This window comes from Medicago truncatula, chromosome 3 (genome assembly GCF_003473485.1).
Source record: "Medicago truncatula cultivar Jemalong A17 chromosome 3, MtrunA17r5.0-ANR, whole genome shotgun sequence".
NCBI classification, from domain to species: Eukaryota; Viridiplantae; Streptophyta; class Magnoliopsida; order Fabales; family Fabaceae; genus Medicago; species Medicago truncatula.
In genome coordinates, this window is record NC_053044.1 from 9,019,133 (window position 1) to 9,043,101 (window position 23,969).

The following is a 23,969-nucleotide window of genomic DNA, read 5'->3' on the forward strand; positions in this document are numbered from 1 at the left end:
GGTGTTTCTTGATAATTCAATGCTTAGTTTTAGGGTGGTCAGGTGCATAGATTTCTAAATCTTAGTTGATGATAAGACCACGTGATACATACAAATGTTGTGCAGTCTGCTTATCAATAACATTTAATAGCCAACCATTTTGAGATGTATCAGATAGTTATGGCATGAGTTTGTAGAGCTTTTGTTGTTGAGATCAATACATTTTTTATGAGTTCCTTCTTTTAATAAGTCAATTTTATTCTTCTTTTGATAAGTCAATTTTCTTATATTCCCTTCTCTTTTTATATTCCCTTCTCTTTTTCTATTTTCAATTCATCTGTTACAAACAACCGGCACCTAAATCCAATGCCAAATCAAAACAAATCCAAGAAGTTGTAAAACAAAAGATTACATGATACCCATACAAAAAAGATTTTAATGTTTTCTTGGAACAACCGAAGTCGGAAACCGCGGCGGAGACAAATCAAGTCAAAAACACCGGCGACGGTGGAGACGGTGGTTGTTGTCGGCCTTGAAGTATGGACGCCCCAACGTTTCTTCTTTCCGCCCAAAGGGTCGCAGAAACCACCATAGGTTGCAGTCGTGAGTCACAGTTGTTGTTAACCTTAAAAATAAGGGATTGAAATTGAATAGGGTTGTTAAAAAATGAATTTTAGGATCTGCAGAATTACAAAAGAAATAAAAAGGGTGAAGAATCATCATGGTAATTTTATTGAAGAATCATCCATGGTGATGATGGTATTGATGAAGTTGTTTTTGTGTTTTCCTCCTATTCATGAAGAGAAAAAAAAAAACATAACAAGGCAAGAAGAATCTAGTGCGTGAATTATTAAGTAGGCCATTTAATCTCAAGCCATAATGATCATTGAACTAACTCAATTGAGATTTTGTAGTGGTCAAATCAACTTAACTTATTAGTTTTGTAATAATATCATGCTGTAGAGTTAATCAGAGTTGTAATGACAAAAGAAGAAAAAAATATACTACTCTTCTAAATTGAAAAAGAGAATGTGTCATTAAAAATTTATTCGAATAAAAAATACTTAAAAGGCCAATTCGAAAAAGAGATCAAACTTAAAGTTGACTCATGCATTTCGATGGGTCATTCTAATATGCTTCATTCATTTTTTGCTCATCCATTACATTATAATGATTTCTTTAATCTTTCAACATTACATTGGCTAAAAAGTTGTGGTCGTACATGTACATTGACTTGAAAGTCATTGTTATCGTATTATAGGAGCATTGATTGATTTCCTATTTTTACTACCTGATTGGTTTTATTTTTCATCTCACAAATTTTTCACATCATATCTATACTTATTTTATACGATTTATGATTCATTTTTAAGAGTAAAGTCAAAATTTTATTTTAAAATCAATTAGTCTAGTGACAAGAAATTCACTTGTTGAGGCACCTCTAATATGAATCAGCGAGAATTTTAGGGTTCGAAACTGTTGTGAATCCGGCTCAACTAATGAACCTTCACACCAATGAGAATAAATCAATGATGTGTGGAGCAAGTGATAGAGATAATCTATGAGAGCAAATGGCTTCCAAGCTAACAACAACAAAACAGCCTAAGCCTAATGTGTAGCACAACCACACTAAGAGTTAACAAGCATACAAGATAAAACGATAAACGAAAACGAACAAAACACCGAGCAAGATTGTTGACCCAGTTCAGCCAATGTGGCCTAATCTGGGGGAGAGAGCAGCTCTCCAATCCAATATGTGAATGTGTTACAAAAGAGTTACAAGAATCTAGCTTATCAAGCTTTACACAAGACAAAACCCTAGACCTACCCTTTGGTAATTTCCCAACCTCACACTATGAACCCATAATCCCAAGGTGATTACAATGTTGTTTTCCCAACCTAAGATACACTCTCATCAAAGGAACACACCCCAAAGGATCCCCTCTTTGATCTCCAAGTTATCTCTCTTCCAACCTCTCAAGGTTGTCTTAAGGTTGTCTCTTAAGGTTACCTTCAAAAGAGCACAAGAACACTTTAAATACTAGTCCTGTCCTGAGGAAATCGTGCCACGATTTCCCTAGATCGTGTCACGATCTGCAACGGTCCCCAAGTTGACCAGTCCTTATCAGAGATACTTAACCAGCAAGTTTCTGAATCGTGTCACGATTTCCCAAGATCGTGCCACGATTTTGCTTCCAGCAAACTTAGCTCACTGCCTCCCTGATCGTGTCACGACTGCAAAATCGTGACACGATTCCTCTGTTCTCCCAAACCACTAATTTGAAGTCAATTCCAACATTTCTCCACCTTGACTTCTAATTTGGTGGTGATGTCAATTTAACCATCAACCACCATGCTGCTCTCTCCAAAAGGGAATTACTATTCGACAAACTTGATCAAGTCCAAGCAATGCTTGAATCTTGATCGAGGCAATGACTTGGTGAACACATCCGCCGGATTCTCCTCCGATGCCACTTTCTCAACCACAATCTCTTTTGATTCAATCATGTCTCTAACAAAGTGCAGGCGAATGTCAATGTGCTTTGTCCTTTCATGATACACTTGATGATTTGCCAAGTGAATGGCACTTTGACTATCACAATGTATCTTCACACATTCTTGAGTAATTCCTAACTCACCAATCATCCCTTTCAACCATATGGCCTCCTTCACACCTTCAACAAGTGCGATGTACTCCGCTTGAGTTGTAGATAATGCCACCACGAATTGTTGATTTGCCTTCCAACTAATCGCCGTGCCATAGAGAGTAAACACAAAACCCGACAAGGATTTCCTAGTGTCTACGTTGCCCGCATAATCCGCATCAACATACCCCTCCAAAGCGTCTTCATCTTGAGCTGCCCTTGTGTACTTCAAACCGCCCTTCAACGACCCATTCAAATACCTCAAAACCCACTTCAAAGCTTGCCAATGCACAATTCCCGGATTTGCCATAAACCGACTCACAATGCTAACCGCATAAGCCAAGTCCGGCCTACTACAAACCATTCCATACATGATGCTTCCAACCCCACTTGCATAGGGAGTACCTTCCATCAATTGCTTCTCATCCTCGGATTGAGGACATTGTTGTATGGACAACTTTGTGTGGTGACCCAAGGGAGTGCTCACGGTTTTAGAGTTTGACATTCTAAACCGCTCCACCACCTTCTTCAAATAACCGAGTTGAGATAAGAAAAGTTCGCCCTTGTCACGATTCCTCTTGATATCTATCCCAAGAACTCTCTTCGCCGGACCAAGATCCTTCATCTCAAATTCACCATTTAGTCTCTCCTTGAGCTTCATAATCTCATCCTTGCTAGAGCTTGCCATCAAGATATCATCCACATATAAAAGAAGATAGAGAATGACTTTCTCGTTCTTCTTCAACATGTACACACAAGAATCATATCCGCTTCTCACAAAACCGGTCTTCAAAAGAAACTCATCAAACCGACGATACCATTGCCTAGTGCTTTGCTTCAACCCATACAAAGATTTCTTCAAAAGACACACCTTAGACTTGTCCTCTACAAAACCTTCTGGTTGCTCCATGTAGATTGTCTCTTCAAGGTCACCATGTAAGAAAGCGGTCTTCACATCCATTTGTTCCAACTCAAGATTGAATTGATTCACTATAGCCATAAGTATCCTTATGGAACAATGTTTCACCACCGGTGAAAAGATCTCGTTGTAGTCGATCCCCTCCACTTGAGTGAAACCCTTTGCCACAAGTCTTGCTTTGTACCTTGGACCTTCAACACCCGGAATGCCATCCTTTTTCTTGAAGATCCACTTGCATCCAACTACCCTTTGGTGATTAGGTAGCTTCACAAGTTTCCAAGTTTGGTTCCTTTCCAATGAATCCATTTCTTCATTCACCGCCTTCAACCAATACTTGCTCTCTTTGCTCTCAAATGTCTCCTTGAAGTTTCTAGGCTCCGAGTCTTGCACATCCTCCGCCGCATTTAGAGCAAAACACACCAAGTCCGCATAACCGAATCTCTTAGGAGCCGTAATGGTCCTTCTTTCTCTATCTCTTGCCAATAGATACTCAGGATCCACTACCGGTTGAGTTCCACTTGTATCCGATGTTGAAGCTTCATCTTCTACATCTTCTTCTTCTTCATTTGGAAGCTCCACCTCAAACTGAGTTCTCTCCACCATAGTTTCCGGTACTTGAGTCTCTAAGTCTTTACACTTCATCCCCATCCGGGTCTCATCGAAGGTAACATCCCTACTTATCAAGACTCTTGATCTTCCACTAGATTCCAATTTCCACAACTTGTATCCCTTCACACCTTCCGGATAACCAATGAAGACACATTTCAAAGCTCTAGGCTCAAGCTTGTCTTGCTTGATATGCGCATATGCCAAAGCTCCGAAAACCTTCAAAGAGGAGTAATCTGCCGGTTTCCCACTCCATACCTCCATAGGTGTCTTGAAGTCTATTCCCGTTGATGGACATCTATTGATCAAATAAGCAGCCGTTGTCACGGCTTCACCCCAGAAACTCTTAGGTAACCCAGCTCCTAGAATCATACACCTCACACGCTCCAAAAGAGTCCTATTCATGCGTTCCGCAAGACCATTTTGTTGAGGTGTTCTTGGTACGGTTCTATGCCTCTTGATTCCTTTCAACCTGCAAAACTCATTAAACTGCTCTGAAACAAACTCCAGGCCATTGTCAGTTCTTAAACCTTTTAGTTTAGTTCCCATTTGATTTTCTATGAGAGTGTGCCATTCTTTGAACTTTTCAAAGGTGTCACTTTTGTTTTTCAAAACAAAGACCCACACTCTCCTAGAATAATCATCAATGATAGAAAGAAAATAGGAACCTCCCCCATGAGTAGGAGTCTTAGAAGGACCCCAAAGATCCGAATGCACATACTCAAAAGGTCTACTAGAATGATGCATGCCACTTCCAAACTTCACCCTATGTTGTTTGCCTAGTATGCAATGTTCACAAAATTCTAGCTTGTCCAATTTATCTTTCCCTAGCAAACCTTGTTTAGCTAGTTCAACTAAACCCCTCTCACTAACATGCCCCAATCTCAAATGCCACAATTCAGAATTATTATGAGATGCAACACTAGCTACCGATGCATTACCAATTACTATGGAACCATCTAAAATGTATAAACCATTCATTCTAGACCCCTTTACCGTAATCAATGCACCATGCGAAATTTTACAAACCCCATGCTCTATTCTAGTGCAATAACCTAGATTATCAAACATGCTTATGGAAATTAAATTTCGCTTAAGTTCGGGAACATACCTCACATCCCTTAAAAGGAATTCACGGCCATCAAACATCTTTAGACGAACGTTTCCCATGCCTTGGACTTTGCAAGCTTTGTTATTTCCGAGTCGAACAACTCCTCCTTCTTTTAGAATCAAAGTCTCAAAATATTCCTTTCTAGGGCTCATGTGATAAGAGCATCCCGAGTCCAAAACCTAACTCTTCTCCGGTTCCCAACTTGTTACCACTAGTGCACCCGCACTCTCATAACCTTCTTCATTCGAAGCCTCCGCAACTTGAACCGAAGGACTACCATCGCCCCCCTTATCCGGACAATCTTTCTTGAAATGACCTTGCTTGTGACAAAGAAAGCATTTATACTTTGATTTGTCAAAGCCCTTGGACCTAGACTTGGATCTTGATTTCCCTTTGCCTTTTCCTCTATGCTCATTCCTCCCTCTTGTAACATTCAAGCCTTCACTACCTTCATCAACCCTCATGTCCTTGAACTTGGTCAATTCTTTGGTTCTCAAAGCCGCTTGGACCTCCTCCAAAGTAGTAGTGCCCTCCTTACCATAAAGGATGGTATCCTTGAAATGCTCAAAGGACTTTGGTAATGAACAAAGTAACAACAAAGCCTTATCCTCATCTTCCATGTTAACCTCAATGTTGGCCAAATCATCAAGAATCTTGTTAAACTCCGTTAGTTGCTCCGAGATCGATTTAGACTCCACCATCTTAAATGAATAGAGTTGTTGCTTCAAGAGTTGCCTATGAGCCAAAGATTTCGTCATATATAATGACTCTAACTTTGCCCACATCGATGCCGCGGTAGCTTCCCTCGCGACATCCCTTAAGACCTTATCTCCGAGACATAAGACAATAGCACTCTTTGCCTTGTCTACCATCTCACGCTTCTCCTCTTGTGTCAAGGTTGCCGGCATCGCCGCTTCACCCTTCAATGCTTCTACACACTTTTGTTGTGTCAATACCGCTTGCATCTTAACCTTCCATAACCCGAAATCATTACTTCCGGTGAACTTCTCGATGTCCCACTTTGACCCCATGATACTTCCTATCAATCACGCCTATGCCCCACGGTGGGCGCCAATTGTTGTGAATCCGGCTCAACTAATGAACCTTCACACCAATGAGAATAAATCAATGATGTGTGGAGCAAGTGATAGAGATAATCTATGAGAGCAAATGGCTTCCAAGCTAACAACAACAAAACAGCCTAAGCCTAATGTGTAGCACAACCACACTAAGAGTTAACAAGCATACAAGATAAAACGATAAACGAAAACGAACAAAACACCGAGCAAGATTGTTGACCCAGTTCAGCCAATGTGGCCTAATCTGGGGGAGAGAGCAGCTCTCCAATCCAATATGTGAATGTGTTACAAAAGAGTTACAAGAATCTAGCTTATCAAGCTTTACACAAGACAAAACCCTAGACCTACCCTTTGGTAATTTCCCAACCTCACACTATGAACCCATAATCCCAAGGTGATTACAATGTTGTTTTCCCAACCTAAGATACACTCTCATCAAAGGAACACACCCCAAAGGATCCCCTCTTTGATCTCCAAGTTATCTCTCTTCCAACCTCTCAAGGTTGTCTTAAGGTTGTCTCTTAAGGTTACCTTCAAAAGAGCACAAGAACACTTTAAATACTAGTCCTGTCCTGAGGAAATCGTGCCACGATTTCCCTAGATCGTGTCACGATCTGCAACGGTCCCCAAGTTGACCAGTCCTTATCAGAGATACTTAACCAGCAAGTTTCTGAATCGTGTCACGATTTCCCAAGATCGTGCCACGATTTTGCTTCCAGCAAACTTAGCTCACTGCCTCCCTGATCGTGTCACGACTGCAAAATCGTGACACGATTCCTCTGTTCTCCTAAACCACTAATTTGAAGTCAATTCCAACAGAAACACGACCTCAACATATATAATGTGAAGTGTATTAAGCAACTGCCAAAAAAACTAGAGGTTAAAAAAATTGTGGTTTGAAAAAAATTGAGAATAGACGAAAGAAAGAAAAGACGAAGGAGTGCACAAAGAATAAGTATTGTTTTTTTAAATGAGTTTGAAATATTTTATTTCTGGTTTTCAATTTTTTAGTTTGATGAATATTATTTATCAAAAAAAAAAAAGGTTGATGAATATTGAATAAGAGGAACAATTTTCTTGTATCATGAAAAATCTATTCCGATAAAAAAAAAAACATAAAAAGCCGATTCTTTAAAAAAGGTATGTTGGTTGTGATTTTTCCTAGTAGGTCCATATATTCGTTAATTTTAAAATTTTTTTAAAATCATAAAAAGAGTCGAACCCAGAACCTTACATATTATTATCCATTCTCCATACCAATTGATCTAAGGTCACAAGAATATAGAAAGAGTCGTATTAGTCTCTCTATATAGTCATTGTCTAAGTAACAAAAAAACAAATTAGTCCTTGTCTTTTTTTTTTTTTGGGACAAATAGTCTTGTCTCTCTATTTGCCATTCTAATAAGAATTATTTATTTTCTACCCTATTTGTTACGTTATGATGACTATTTCGTCTTTAACATTACAATATCATTTTTATAGGTGTAAACTGAATCTCTTCTGCATGGAACTACAAAAACTAATATATTGAATTGGATAGAACTATAATAAATGAAAAAAAATTCCCTCAAAAAAATTAATACTGATTTATTTTGAGAATATTGTAATAAGCATCGTTCATTTTCTAAATCATCTACATTATAATGACTTTTCCAACTCTTTCAAGATTATTTTGGCTAAAAATTGTGGTTGTACATCCACATTGACTTATGAGTTTTTTCTCCTAGCCCATCGACTTATGACTTTTCTACAGCTCATTGGTTCGTTTAATTTTTTCTTCCTAACTGATTGGTTTGATTTATCATCTCACAATTTCTTCCCCTTCATATTGTTACTTTAATTTTTATGATTTATAGTTTATTTTTAAGAATGAAGTCAAATTTTAATTTGTGAAAAAAATCGTAAAATTTAATTTGATCCCTGACAAATTAAGCAATTTAGTATCAATGAAAAATAGATTGTGTCAACTTGGTTCTTCAATCAAACCAAATTAATCTCTCTCTCTCTTTCGACATTACCACTACACCATTTATCCTTTTTAACAACAATCGAAAAATGTTGCCAGAACTATGAAAAACGTCCCCTAAAGGTATAGGGGACGTTTTCCGGACGTCTCCTATACGAGCGTCGCCTATAGTCTATGGGGACGTTTTTTCATGTTCTTTGGGCACAGTTTTTGAAAACGTCGCCTAAACCTTAGGAATAGGGGACGATTTTTTGGGGATTCTGAGGGGACATTTTTAAATGTTCCCATAGGTTGCTTCAATTAATAATCGTTGCCTTAAATTTGAATCTTTAAAAAATCATAAAAACGTCCCCATAGCTTACAGGAAACATTTTTAGAGTGTCCTTGTAAAATTTTAGAATTTTCCAATTATTTTAGAAATGTAACTATAGCTTAAAGACAATATTAAAATTGTGAATTATAACTCAAACAAGATAACAATACAACCACAAAAGATGTAATATAATAAAATAGTTCAAACATTAATTCAAGACATAATAGTAATCAAAATGTCAAACATTACTTGATAAGTTTAATGCTTCGAAGTATAAGCCTAGCAAAATAACAAAACTATAGTTCGGACAAGTTTAGTGGTTTAACTACAATCCAAAATAAAACACCATCCAACTCGATCATTCAAGTTTATCTTGTAATTCATCAGCCAAATCGTCCACTTCAAATTCATCATCCAGGTCATCCTCTTGAAATTCATCATCTATATCATCCTCCTGAAATTCATCACTTAAGTTGTCCTCAAGAAATTCATCCTTAAGAAATTCATCATCTACGTCTTCCTCTTGAAATTCCTCATCTATATCATCCTGTACATGCATGCAGGCATTAAGAATCAATAACAACGAGACTCAAACAATAAAAGAATTAAAAAAATTAATATTTCATACTTGCAAATTGGCTTTTTCCCCTTCATTGTAATTAGATTCAAAGTTTTCAGTTTTTTATTTACCCAAAATGATTGATTGATCCAAATCCCACCATTGTGATCGTTTCTCGTATCGGGAATTTTATATGTAAGTTCAACCTCAGGCAAATGTGATGTGTTAAAGAAAGGATCATCCTCAACATCTCTAATTTCACATTCTTGATTGTGGTGATCAAAATGTGATGTGTTACTTGAAAATTAGACAACTTTTCATCGGCAGGTTCATTGACATATAAAATACAACAAAGATAAAATGTGAAAACGAGAAAGAATATAGCAGACATGTATAAAAATACTTACTTTTTTACAAAGAATTTTTTAGTTCCAAACCAACAACTCACTAATTATGGCAACCAACACAATTTTACAAAAGCTGTAGAAATGAAAGGAAAACCCAGGACCACTCGACAAGCAAAAGAATGACAAATAGAGAAATTCAACAATGAAATACAAGATAAAATGCATTATAGGATCTGTTCATGTCATATTAAATCAAGCTGGTTGGATTAGTATGACAAAATGCATTATCATCTTCATATTATAGCAGGCTGCTCTTGTCAGTTGCAGATCCTATATATAGACTTCTTATAGGATAATATATAACATTCAGGCAGTAGCTGCAACATCAAAATTTAGTGTATGTCCTAAGTTACTTCACAGTTTGCATTTCATTGAACGAGAATTTAAAGTGCTAAATAATGACTGTGAACGTTTTGTAAGCCATCAGGGGCATCAATTTTTAAGAATCATTATTAAATATTTTATGTGTGGCTTATGCAGGATCATATATATGCAATTGAGGGTACCATATATCATACAATAACACATGATGTCACTATAAGCTTATCTTACGTAGGAGATTTGAACAATAAGCATGTCTAATCACAACATAATAGGCACACTAAAAACACTACATTTTTTTATTGTTTTTCTTTTTATCACAAATAGCCTTTTTCTTAAAGACTCTTTTATCACAAATAGCCTTAACGTTACTCTCTTTTTATTGCAAGTTCAAATTGCATTCTTTTAAATAGAAAATATAAAATAGAAACAAACACAAAATACAAATTCTAAACAAAGAATGCTAATGAGCAAGAAATCTCAAGTGGCTCAAAACAAAGACAAACAAGAGCACCCCAAACAACAACACTAGTACGTAGTGAACAACCGCAAAACATACCAAAACAATATTCTTGATCAAAACACATACAGCCAACACATGGCTGAAAGAACCTGCGAAAAAAATCTCAGGACGCCTCAACAGAACTACTACCCCATCGCACCATGGCTGAATAAGATATCCTTTGCTTTCAACTAAACAAACTAATCATCAAAACTAAATAGGACCGTAATGGATGACAAAACTATTTCTCTTAAGATTTAATGTGGATTACATTGTGGGAGATCATTCTAACAAGCATCATTCATTTTTGGTTCATCCATTACGAATACCGACTTTTTTGAATCTTTCAACGTTACATTGGCTAAAAAGCTGTGGTTGTACATGTAGATTGACTTTAAAGTCATTGTTATCGTATTATAGGAGCATCGATTGGTTTGTTATTTTTTCTAGCTGAGTGGTTTGATATTTCATCTCACAAATTCTTCCACATCATATCTTTACTTATTTTATGAGGCTTATAAATTTAAATTTTTATGAGTTTTTTTTTCCCTAGCTCATTGATTGGTCTAATTTTTCCCTAGCTGATTGGTTTGATTTTTTATCTCACAATTTCTTCCACTTCATATTGTTACATCAATTTTTATTATTTATAATTTATTTTTATTAGTGAAGTCCAATTTTAATCTCTCAAAATAATCGTAAAACTTAATTTAATCCCTAAAAAAAATTATGCAATTTAGTATCAGAGAAATTAAGTGTGTTCCTTTCGTTTCTCCTCCTGATACACTGTGAAAAATAAACTTAATTTCATCATATCAAAAAATTATATCATTACACCACATTGGCATCTGCTCTGCATAATTATGCAGCAGATTCTTATAAAATTGTAAAATTTCTTGTAAAATCTGTAAATGATCGCCTCGTTATGTCCATACCAAATTCCCAGCACACTTCTAAATAGATTTCTTTAGCTAACTAATCATGTAAATATCACACTTATCATGTCTATTTTTTATTGTTTTCTAAAGAATGTGTTTAAAAAGAACAAGAGTTTGTATTTATTGGATTGGATACCTTTTGTAAAACACAATTTTGTACCAATTATGCACCAAATAAGCCAAAACAGAATAACAAAGTTAAAAAGGTCATATAAATTTGAATTATATTTTATACACTAACATATACATGAACTTGGAATTTTATTATATAACACAACTTGTGGCATGCACTTATAAACAGACCTGAGACCATAAACTTACAACTGAAAATCAAACTAGCAAGATCAAAAGAGTCAAGCTTGTTTTAACAGAAAGTAAAAACCCAACAGACAAAAGAGAAAATAATTACAACAACAAAACTACGACATTTGCACCATCTGATTCTGATTCTGATTCGTGATTGAACTTTGGTTCCTCGTCATTCTTGTCCTTCTTTTCACTCTCCTCTTAGGCTGACCACCAAATATCATGACAAGCCATCTAGGCTTTCCAATTAAAAACATATAATATCCAATGCCTATTCCAATCACAAATCCACATCCGTATCCAATTGCCACTGGTTTCCATCCAAATTCAAACTTCTCTTCACTGCAAAAGTTGTTGGCTGAAGGTGCAGAATGTTGTTCAGGTCCACACATTTTTGACAAGGGTAATCCACATAAATCCAAGTTTCCTTCATAAGAATCATTTGTAAATGTATTGAATTGCTTTCCCTGAGGTATTTCTCCCACAAGACGATTATTGGAAAGATCCAAGACTTCAAGACTGTTAAGATTGGTTAATTCCAAAGGAATCACATCGGTTAACATATTTGAGGAAAGATCCAAAGATTCCAAGTATGTCAAGTTTCCTATGGATTTGGGAATATGACCTGTAAGTCTGTTATGGGAAAGGTTAAGCCCTATGATTGCATGAAGCTCACCAATAATCTTTGGAATCTCGCCTTCAAATTTGTTTCTTGACAAATCAATAATTACAAAGTTGTTTGGAATTTTCACTAGTTTCATTTTGTTCCCTTTTGTCGCCACAATCACAGAATCATAGTAAGATGAGTATGGGTTCCTACCATCACCATCTCCATTCCATATTCTATTCCTCATGTATTCCAACTCAGTAACATTCATCATGGCTTCAAACTTTTTGAAATAGGATTTTGGTAGAGGACCACTAAAGTTATTGTTTGAGATATCAAAAATAGTTAAATCTGGAAATGGATGCTTGATCTTTGGATTAACAATGATACCATGCAACTTATTGTCTCGCAAAAGCAACACTTTCAAATAATGCAGTGTTTCAAGCCAATGAGGAAAATTGTCTTCTATTATGTTGTTGCCAAGGTTTAAAAACATCAACCCTTTACAGAGAGACAAGGATTTAGGAATATGACCTTCTAATTGGTTGCCATAGAGATTCAGAGTCTCAAGTTCACTTTCTTTTGAAAAGTTACTTGGCAAAGTTCCATGAAATTTGTTCATTTGTAGATCCAAAACTTCAAGGTATGATAAATTAGCAAGACATTGTGGAATGGTGCCTGTCATCTGATTGTATGCCAAACTGAGAAATACAAGGCCACTTGCATTGCAAATTGACAAAGAGATGTCACCGGTTAGTAAGTTATAACTAAGATCAAGGCGTCTTAGGAAATCAACTTCATGTAACCAATTTGGCACACTTCCACTAATTTTGTTATTAGACAGATCAAGATATACCAACATTGGGAGTTTTTCTGAGAAGTTAGGAAACTCAGTCAAACTCAAAGAAGACAAACCCAATTCCATTAGATCAAAAAAACTATAATTGACACTGGATTCAAAGTTTACTGATAATTGGCTATTATCTGAAAGCTGCAAAAATTTCAAATGTTGAAGGTTGGAAATGTTTTGGAAATTGACAACACCACTCAAGTTGTTTGATGATAGATCTAGTCTACTTAGGTTTGCAAGGTTGAAAATGGATTCTGGAATATTGCCTTGTAGCCTGTTGTTACTTAGAGATAGAAACTCTAAGGAATATGATGAGATTGCGCTGATATTCCCTGTAAGTTGATTATTTGATAAATCTAATACTAGCAAAAATGGCAAGGATAACAAGGAGGGAGGAATTGTACCATTTAGCAAGTTGTCATTTAATCGCAAATTAGTTAGCTTTTGAAGACCTGTAGTTTTGTTGGGTAAGGGACCATCTAATTTATTATGAGAACAATCTAAAGTAACAAGATGAGTCAAGTTAAATAATGAAGAAGGGAATTGACCGCTAAATGAATTGTATGAAACATCCAAGTAAATGAGATGACGAAGGTTTGATAGTGATGTTGGAAGCTCACCTTCAATTTTGTTATTACTCAAAACTAATTCTTGAAAATTGTTTGAAATTTCAAATGCATTTGGAATTGGACCACTGAGTTCGTTGTAAATGAGACCCAAGTAAGTTAGACGTGGAAGTGTTAAAAGTGAGGATGGGATTGAACCATTTAGGTAGTTATATGAGAGTGTTAAAGAGGTAAGGTGTGTTAGGTTAGAAAAAGACATTGGAATTTCCCCATGGAATTGACAATTTGACAGATCCAAGATTCTAAGAGAAGTGTTGCAACTTAATTCTGGAAGTTGGCCTTGAAGTTCATCATTAAATGACATATCTAGTTCTTGAATACCTGGTAAACAAAGAAGGCTTCTTTTCAGTTTTCCGCTTAATCTTGTCTCTGCAAGATTAAGAGTGACCAAAGAGGAAGATTGGTTGAATAGCAAAGCAATGGAGTTTGGTCTTAATGAAGACAAATCTGTATCATCCAAAAACAACTCCCTCAAGTTTGTTGCGTTTTGCACAAGTCTCTTCAAGGTGCTCTCTTTCCAAACTAAATTGTATTGATAAGACCCAGAGAGATGAAGTGATTGTAATTTGCAAAGGTGTGAGATTTGAGTTGGAATTTCACCTTTAAGGTAACTATGAGACAAGTCAAGATGTGTGAGACTCAAAAACCCACCAAACTTTGAATGAAAATAAGAGCCAGAGAAATCATTGTTAGCAAGGTTGAGTTTTTGAATATAAGCAAGATGGAAAAGGGTACTGTTAGGATTGAGTATGCCTTGAAGACCTTCACAGCCAAGGTTGAGGCCAATCACGTGACCACTGATGGTGTCACACGTGACACCATCCCATGAGCAGCAATCAATCTCATTTTTCCATGTTGCTGTTTTCAAAAGACGAGATTCATCACAAAAATAAGAATAAGCAGGTTCAGAATTTATAGTGAAGGATGACTTGAAATGAAGCAAAGCAGAGCTCTCATAATGATGGCAAGAAAAATTGAAAGAAGAAGAAAAGGATGGAAAATGGAAGAGAAAAAGATGCAAAAACAGAAGAAACCACACCATTATGAATATATGATTTTGTGGAAAGTGTTACCAAATGGTTTATGTGAATGAAAACTAAGTGTGGATGATATTTTAAGGAACACAACGTCTATATTTATATCCAAATTGAAAATACAATATTTTCAAAAACAATATTTAGTGATTGTTTTTCCTTGGTGGACCAACACATCGCAACATAAATAATTGTTAATATTTCTATTGGAATCTATGGCTCGAGAATGTCGATGCACAATTGAAATATATTGTAGAGTCATCTTAAGATTTTTTTTTCATATTATTACACACCTGAATGTATATGTGTAGAATGATCGTGAATTCAATGAATGTATAATCTTCATACAATTGAAGATACACTATTACAATCGTTCCTCATCTATTGACTAGGAAGCTGCAGTGTGATTATATACATTGACTTGAAAGTATTGATTGACAGGTTTGAATTGTTCTTTTTTTGTTTTGTTTTGCCAGGTGATTGATTGAATTTTTCATGTCACAGTTCCTCGCACTTTATTTTTGTTAAGGACATATAATTTATTTTTTAAAAGTGAAGAAAAATTTTAGTTTCTGAGAAAATTACAAAACCCAATTTATAAAATATGTGTATGTATAAAATTACACAAATATCCTTAATAGAAAAACTGTAAAATCAATAGGTTTATGAAAAAGAGATGGTTTTTTTCTTTTATTGTATTAAGTAACCACCGAAAAAAACAATGACTTTGTTGCACTTTTTTTTTTGAAAGACATAAGTTACTTTTTTTTGGTAGATAGAAAAGATGATAAAGCCATCATAAACTCACACACACAAAATGAAAGTACCGTGATTCGAACCCCGATCATGACGTCTGACCTAACAATTTTGTTATTTTTGCAAGTTGAGTTAAGACTTATGAGACAAACTCATAAAAGAGTCATATTAGTCTTTCCTTCAATTGAACAAATGTAGTTCTTGTCTATGTAAACAAAACAAAAAAAACCTTGTCTCTTTATTTATCATTTCTCTTCTATTAAGGATTATTCATTTTCTGTCACATCCATTACATTATGATGATTGTTTCAAATGGTTCGATATTACACTGTCCTCTTTCTTTTGTTTTAGCTGGATATTCTCTGTGTGTTACTGCGTAGACTAATTTTTAAATCTGGTAAGATTGCAATGGATGACTTTACTATATTAACCCTAGATTTAACCTAATTTTTTCGTGTGACTTTACTATATTAACCCTAGATTTAATTTATGCAAAATGTCATCTCTTATCTCTTATTTTTAAATGTTAACCCGTGATGCAATATTAACCCTAGATTTAACCAAATTTTTTCATGTGACTTTACTATATTTACCCTAGATTTAATTTATGCAAAATGTCATCTGTTATTTCTAAATGTTAACCCGTGATGCAATATTAATCCTAGATTTAACCTATTTTTTCGCGTGACTTTACTATATTAACCCTAGATTTAATTTATGCAAAATGTCATCTCTAACTTTAACCTAATTTTCCCCCCGCACTTTTGCATTTAATGTTTATCTAAAGTAAAATAAAAGTATGTTCCAATTATATGCTGTTTTTTTTTTAAAGGAATAACCGTTAACCCGTCTCGCTATACTTAACTTAATCTCTTACTTATAAATGTTAACCTGTCTTGCTATACTTAACCTATTTTATTTTATTTCTTAAAGTTAACGCGGACGCAAAATTTTGCCCTAGAATTAACCTAACTTCTTTGCTTAATTTTACTGTATTAATCCTATTTAATTAACCCTGTTTAATTTGATCAAAATGTTAACGTTAATTGTTAGGGAAATCAAAATAAACAAATAGCTCCTAATTTTTCTCTTTAATTTTACTAAACAAATTATATTAACCCTAGATTTAATTTATGCAAAATGACATCTCTTATTTCTAAATGTTACCCCGTGACGCAATATTAGCCCTAGATTTAACCTAATTTTTTCGTGTGACTTTACTATATTAACGCTAGATTTAATTTATGCAAAATGTCATCTCTTATATCTAAATGTTAACCGGTGATGCAATATTAACCCTAGATTTAACCTATTTGTTCTAAAAGTACTTTTTTTAGTAAGTACTTAATTGATATTGTGTTTGACTTAACTTCTCCTTAAAAATGTAGAGAAGTTTGAAAAATGTCGGGTCAAACGATACCTTAATCTTCCACAACGGCAATGTAGAAGCAACTGAATTTAGGAGAAAAAATTGAAAAAGTAAAAAATATAAAAATTGAAAAATAATTAAAAGTTATTAAAAATATAAAAATTAGAAAATAATTAAAAAAAATTTGGTTAGGGGCAAAAATGGAAATTCATAGGCCATTTTTAAAAAAAAATATAATATTAAAAAATAAAGAAAAGGTTCCCGGCGTAAGTTGAAAAGAAGTGTTTGTGAAATAAATTGTCGAGAAGTAGTTTTTTAAAGTAACATTCAACATCTTCTCGTCAAAGCTCATTCCATTCAATTTTATGTGTTCTAAAAAAGTACTTTTTTTAGTAAGTACTTAATTGATATTGTGTTTGACCTAACTTCTCCTTAAAAATGTAGAGAAGTTTGAAAAATGTCGGGTCAAACGATACCTTAATCTCCCACGACAATGTAGAAACAACTGAATTTGGGATAAAAAATTGAAAAAGTTAAAAATGTAAAAATTGGAAAATAATTAAAAGTTATTAAAAATATAAAAATTAGAAAATAATTAAAAAAAATTGGTTAGGGGCAAAAATGAAAATTCATAGGCCATTGTTCAAAAAAAAAAAAACTCAACCAATAAATATATTACCAAATTGCCCCTTATAGGGACAGAATGGTAAATTCAAGGGACATTTCTTTTCTTATTAGTATATAGATTATCAACATGTTTTCTGGTGTCGATTTATGCAGTGTGCGGATTCATAGATGCACTGTAATTTCCTATGAATCTTCATCTCCTACACCCATTTTAATTTTGGACTAAAAGCAAAATATTTAGAACTTACAGGGTTTGTATTGCAACAAATGAAGATACATGGGCGAAAACCAAATACACGTGAACTTACTTGGACGATTTAACCATTTAAGCTTCTTTTTTTTTACAACTAATCATTGTCTCTTTATTTGCTATTCTAATAAGCTTTATTCATTTTCAAGCTCATCTATTACATAATCATCACTGTTCCGAGTCTTTTGATATCACATTAAAAAAATGGAATCGAATATCTTTTGCGTACAACTCTTGAGATTAATTTTCAAATTGATTATGACTGCAAACCACAATGATTGACAATTCTCTCCCCCAAGGAGACTAACCCTTCACCACAACCATGCATAGTGAAGGATGACTTGAACTGAAGCAAACATAGTTCACATCATGATGGCATAAGAAATTGGAAAAAGAACAAAAGGATAAAAAATTTGAAAGTGTGTGGAACGGAACATAAATTGACAATACAATATTCAGTTTTGATGGTCTTTTCTTGGTGACAGTGGTCATTTTCGTTCAATATAATTGTTTAATATTTCTATTGGGATCTAATGGCTGGAGAATGTCTATCAACATAAAATATCGTAGGGTCGGTCATAATTTTTTTTATTTTGTTATACACATCGATACATACCTCAGTGGACTTTTATAAATTATTTTAGGAAATCGGTTTGAAACTTATAAATTTATTATTAACTTTATTGTCTTTAATACATAACATCGTTTATAGTTTTTCCCTTAAAAATATCGTTTATAATGTAGATTATTTTGAAAAATAAATCATTCTTGCCGTACTTAGAACTCCTTGTACGGGGCAAGTAAACAAGGTTGGTTGTTATAATTCCATTTTAACTTCTTAAAAAAATTAAAAATAACCATAACAAAATTCATAATCATAAAAATATTTTTCTAATTTTATATACATGGTGGTATAATTAATTATGGTACAGTTAGAATGAAAACCTACAATTTCTAAACCAATAATAAAACAAATTCAATTTACTCAAAAGTAATCAAACATATCAAAATCAATTTCACGATTAAGCACGCCCAATTATTGATTTTCATTATCTTCAGTTTTTGTTAAATGGGTGCGATAATGTCCTTGGTTAAAATTATAGATTTATTATTAGAGATTACGATAAGTCTTTTATTATCTTAATCAAAATTGTTCTTGATCATTGATTATTGTACATATAAAAATTAATAAATCTCATTTATTAAATTATACATATAGATGATGCATATGGTGATATGATCATTGAACTAACTCAATTGAGATTTTGTAGTGGTTAAATCACCTTAACTTATTATAGTTTTGCAATAATATCATGTTCTAGAGTTAACCAGGGTTGCAATGACATCAAAAGCATAGAAAGAGTCGTATTAGTCTCTCTATGTAGTCATTGTCTATGTAACAAAAACAAATTAGTCCTTGTCTCTCTTTTTTCTTGACAAATAGTCTTGTCTCTTTATTTTTCATTCTAATAAGAATTATTTATTTTCTAACCCATATGTTACGTTATGATGACTGTTTAGAGTCTTTCGACATTACAATATCATTTTTATGTGTGTAAACTGAATTTCCTCTGCATGCAACTGTAAATACTAATATCTCGAATCGGATAGAACCGTAATGAATTAAAAAACTCTCCCTCAAAAGAATTAATATTGACGCATTTTGAAGGTCATATTATTAAACCATTCATTTTCTAACTCATCTATATTGTAATGACCGACTTTTCCAACTCTTTCAGGATTACATTGGCTAAAAAATTGTGGTTGTGCATCCACATTGACTTATGAGTTTTTTCCTAGCCCATTGACTTATGACTTTACTATTGCTCATTGGTTGGTTTAATTTATTTTTCCTAACTGATTGGTTTTATTTTTCATCTCACAATTTCTTCCCCTTCGTATAGTTACTTTAATTTTTATGATTTATAATTTATTTTTAAGAGTGAAGTCCAATTTTAATTTATGAAAAAGTTCATAAAACATAATTTCATCCTTGAAAAAATTAAGTAATTTAGTATCAGAGAAAAATAAACTGTGTCAACCAAGTTCCTATGTTCTTTACACTTTGTTTGTACCAAAAACAATAATGTAAATAAAAACCTGTTCAAAAAATAATGTAAATAAAAACTATATCATAAAGGGATGTACGTCTATATCATCATCGACATCACTAAACGATTATCAGGTTAGAGAAAAGCAAGATTTACAACCATAAAAATTCAGTTTTAGCTCACAAATGTGCTATATTTATTGTGCACGTCTTCCTTTTTATGTTGTGCCTAAATTTATCAAACATAAGCCTTTGTTTGGAGGTTTGGAGTTGGGGTGTTCAGTTTGATTCGGTTTTGAGGTAAAAATTTATCCGATTCAAGAAAAAATTATACGTGGTTCGGTTCGGTTTTGGATGATTAGTTTTAAAAAATCGATCTGATCCAAATTAATGCAGTTTAATTTGGATCGGTTTTTGGATGTCCAAATTAGAAATTGTAACTTATTTTTGTTTATAATAATCTTATAAAAAATGATAAAATAATAGGTTCGATACAAAATATAACATATGACTTATGAAAAATGAATAGTGCGGAATAATAATGATTGATTATCTTTTAAACATACGAAAAAGAAACAAAATTGATTAAATTAAACTCATATGTAGTATTAAAAGAAAAAAAAAAGAATTAAACAGAAAAAAATAGTTTAATATAATATATTATACTTATAAAAATGGAAATATATATTAAAATATTTGTATGCGGTTCGTTTCGGTTTTAAAAAATCAATCCAAAATCCAATCCAAGCAGTTTTCACAAAATATCATCCAAACACATCCAATTATATTCAGTTTGGAGGTTCCAATTTGGATCGGTTTGGATTTGAACACCCCTACTTTGGAGGAGAGGGAAAAGGAGGGTTTTGGAGGTGAAATTCTGGCACGTAGGGGGCAGATGTCAAATACGATGTCAGGACATCAAGAATGTCGAATGCAATGTCAGGACACCGTAACAACACCGTTAACAATAAACAAATTAAAGTAGATTACATGAAGTAAATAACACAGTATTTGTTAACCCAGTTCGGTGCAACGTCACCTACCTCTGGTGGCATCCAAGCCAGAAAGGAAATCCACTATAATAGTATTAATTCAAAGTCATATGTGAACAACCTCCAGTTCACTACTGATGAGTCAATAATTAATGTTTTTAATATATTATTTCAGTCTATTTTATTTAGATTTTTATGTTTTTTATTTCCTCTTTAGAACTATAGTACTTCAATTGCAAGTTAATTAATTTCAGGAACAAATATTTGAAAGATTGAGTTTTGGAGCAAAAGAAAGGAGATTTGGAGGCGATTTGGGCCAAAAATACGAAGATTTGGTACAAAAATATGAAGCCAACCAATCAGAAGGCTTGGCACGACCACAAACTTCATTTTGCTACTTTTTCTTCCTCGACAAGCTACCTATTTTGTTTATTTATGACCTAAAGCCCATGCTTTCTTGTGGAACATTCTATTGATGTATTTCTTGGGGCTTAAGTAGTTATAGACTATAAATAGAGTAGCTAGCAAACATATTCATTCATCTTTTATTTTTAGAAATATAATAAGTGACATTTGTTTCTTTGAATAAAAGTTCATCTTTATTTTCTTGTTATTTTATTTATGTTCTTCTTCTTCTTTTCTATGTCTACAATGAACATGAGTGAAAAGACTCTTCTTGTCTTGGGATTGTTGGATAAGTCTAATGACCTAATCCAAATCAAACCAAGCCTCGAACCCAAATTTTATGTAAATCGATTTTCTAATCTATTTCACCGTTCTTATAATCAATAACAAATATTAATCGATGGATCGAAAGATGAAGTTTAATAATTGTTATCGATTCATCACAAATATTAAGCTATGGATCGAAAGATGAAGTTTTAATATTGGAACAAGTGAGTTTAGACAAGGATTGCAAAACATGAAAATAGTCTAGCAAACCTTGAGACAATAAAGTTTCGAGCTTCAAGGATTTTAACAGGAATCAACCATGAAAATAGGCGTGGTTGCTAGAGAAACACACTCGCTGAAATCGAAAGGAGATGTGATAGGCTAAAGAGAAACTTGTCTTTAGAAAATAGGTCCAACATAAAAGTTCTAGGTTTAGGGTTTCGTTTGTGAAGGGTTTGTCACCATGATCAACCAATAATCCCAAGGCGCTTTTTATTATTGTTTTTAAATCGTTAAAAATTCCAACTTTTCAACTGAAATTTCTCCTAATCATTCATAAAAGTTAATTGAATTCAAAAACTCCCGGAACGATACTCTTATTACTACATCGGTAAATCGTGCACTTGCCGATTTACCCCATCAACCTCACTTAATCACTATCCGTGGTATTTCTATCTAAGACTCTCCTAAGTATGAGACCCCTCTCACTTCCTCTCAATCACATCCCCTGTGATTTCAACAATGATAACAATCAAGAAGGAGACACACTCCAAGAAACAAAACCTTCTCTTTGCTTAAAAGCTTCAAAGAGATTCACAAGTACAACTCAACTAACAGCCCAGTTCAATGCATCAATGTGATATAAGAGAGACTCACAAATAATAAGTACAACCATGAACCCCTTAATGAATCTTTTCTCAAATGACGGTTACAGTCCTTTTACAACATAACTAAGCAAATCATCTCTGTGCTTTGATAATTAGTGGCAACACACAGATAGGTATACAAAATACAGCACAAGACTTACCAACGAACTACTAAAAAGACTTAATTCAATAATATTGATTTCGTGAAGAAAACTAGGGTTTGAGTCTTCCTTATATAGCCATTCAGCAACTTGGGTTTTTTCTTCACATGCTAAACAATCAGCAGACCAAAACGTATATACGGTGTTCACAATATTCTAGGAGAAAATATATTATTTCCTAAAATGTTTTGACATCCAATTTAGGAAATACGGCAATGGCTAAACCGACCTCTACAGCTTCTAGAAACACACTTCTTGGAGCACAAGCTACGTAAATCATATCTTGATCAAAGAAGAACATTTATGGCATATCTGGCTAGTGCTACAAACTCTTTGTGTGAAAACACTTTATGTCAACCTTAAGAAGTGGTCATTCTTTACCAACGAAGTCAATTTTCTTGGATACATCATCACTGTTGAAGGCATAAAAGTTGACCCAAGCAAGATTGAAGCTATCAACAATTGGTCAACTCCAAAGTATGTTCATGATATAAGGAGTTTTGGCAAAAGGTTCATTAAAAACTTTAGCTCAATTAATCAACAATTAGCTTCTTTCTACAAAAGGTTCATTAAAAACTTTAGCTCGATTGCCGCCCCTCTTACATAATGCATCAAAAGAGAGAAAATCAGATGGTCAGAAGAAGCCAATAAGAACTTTGAGGAACTAAAGAAGCGTTTGACGGAGGCCCCGTGCTAGCCCTTCCTAACTTTGACCAAGTATTTGAAGTTAGTGGTGATGCTTCAAACAATGGAATTAGAGCTATTCTCAGGTAAGAGGGACATTTTCATTGAGAAACTCAACAATGGAAAGCTCAAGTACTCTACACATGAAAAGGATTTTTACGTTTTTGTTCGTGCTCTTCATCATTGGAGCCACTACTTGTCGAATAAGGTGTTTGTTCTTTACTCTGATCATGAATCCCTCAAGCACTTGAACCCTCAACAAAAGATCAGTCGTAGGAACACTACTTGGAGTGACTTTTTTGAAGTCTTATCCCTTTCTTCTCAAACACAAGGCAGGAGTCCAAAATGTTGTAGCATATTCCATCAGCCGACACTATAGTTTACTTACTATTCTTCAAACGAAACTTATCGGATTTGAGATTATCAAGGATTTGTATTAAGATGATCCCAACTATGGTAAAGTTTGGAATTCCATTAATCTGAAGTCATCTCAAATATATTACAAACATCACATATTCTTGTTGAAAAGAAAAAACTATATGCATTCTTCAATGCTCTTTAAGTGAAGCAATTATTTAGGAGGCCCATGGAGGACTAGCATGATATTTTGCGCAAGATAAAATAGTAGCCTTAGTCAAGGAGAATTTCTATTGGCCTAAGGTGGAAATAGATGTCAATAGACACATCCATAGGTGAAAATTTTATCACTTGGCCAATTCCAAAAGTCAAAATACAGGATTATATACGCCACTTCCAGTTCCTAAGGCACCTTAG

At 33.9% G+C, this 23,969-nt stretch overlaps 1 protein-coding gene and 1 long non-coding RNA gene across 2 annotated transcripts; both read right to left on the reverse strand.

Annotated features, from left to right (window-relative positions):
- Positions 1-8,782: 8,782 nt before the first annotated feature.
- On the reverse strand, positions 8,783-10,587 carry LOC120579325 (uncharacterized). Its single transcript, XR_005645119.1, has 2 exons — positions 9,247-10,587; positions 8,783-9,165 (listed from the first exon to the last, which is right to left on the reverse strand). It is a non-coding gene; the product is annotated as an uncharacterized lncRNA (long non-coding RNA).
- Positions 10,588-11,589: 1,002 nt separating this feature from the next.
- On the reverse strand, positions 11,590-14,828 carry LOC11421934 (receptor-like protein 9DC3). Its single transcript, XM_003599019.3, has one exon. The coding sequence runs from the start codon at positions 14,774-14,776 to the stop codon at positions 11,765-11,767; it is 3,012 nt and encodes a 1,003-aa protein (XP_003599067.1). The 5' UTR covers positions 14,777-14,828; the 3' UTR covers positions 11,590-11,764.
- Positions 14,829-23,969: the final 9,141 nt, after the last annotated feature.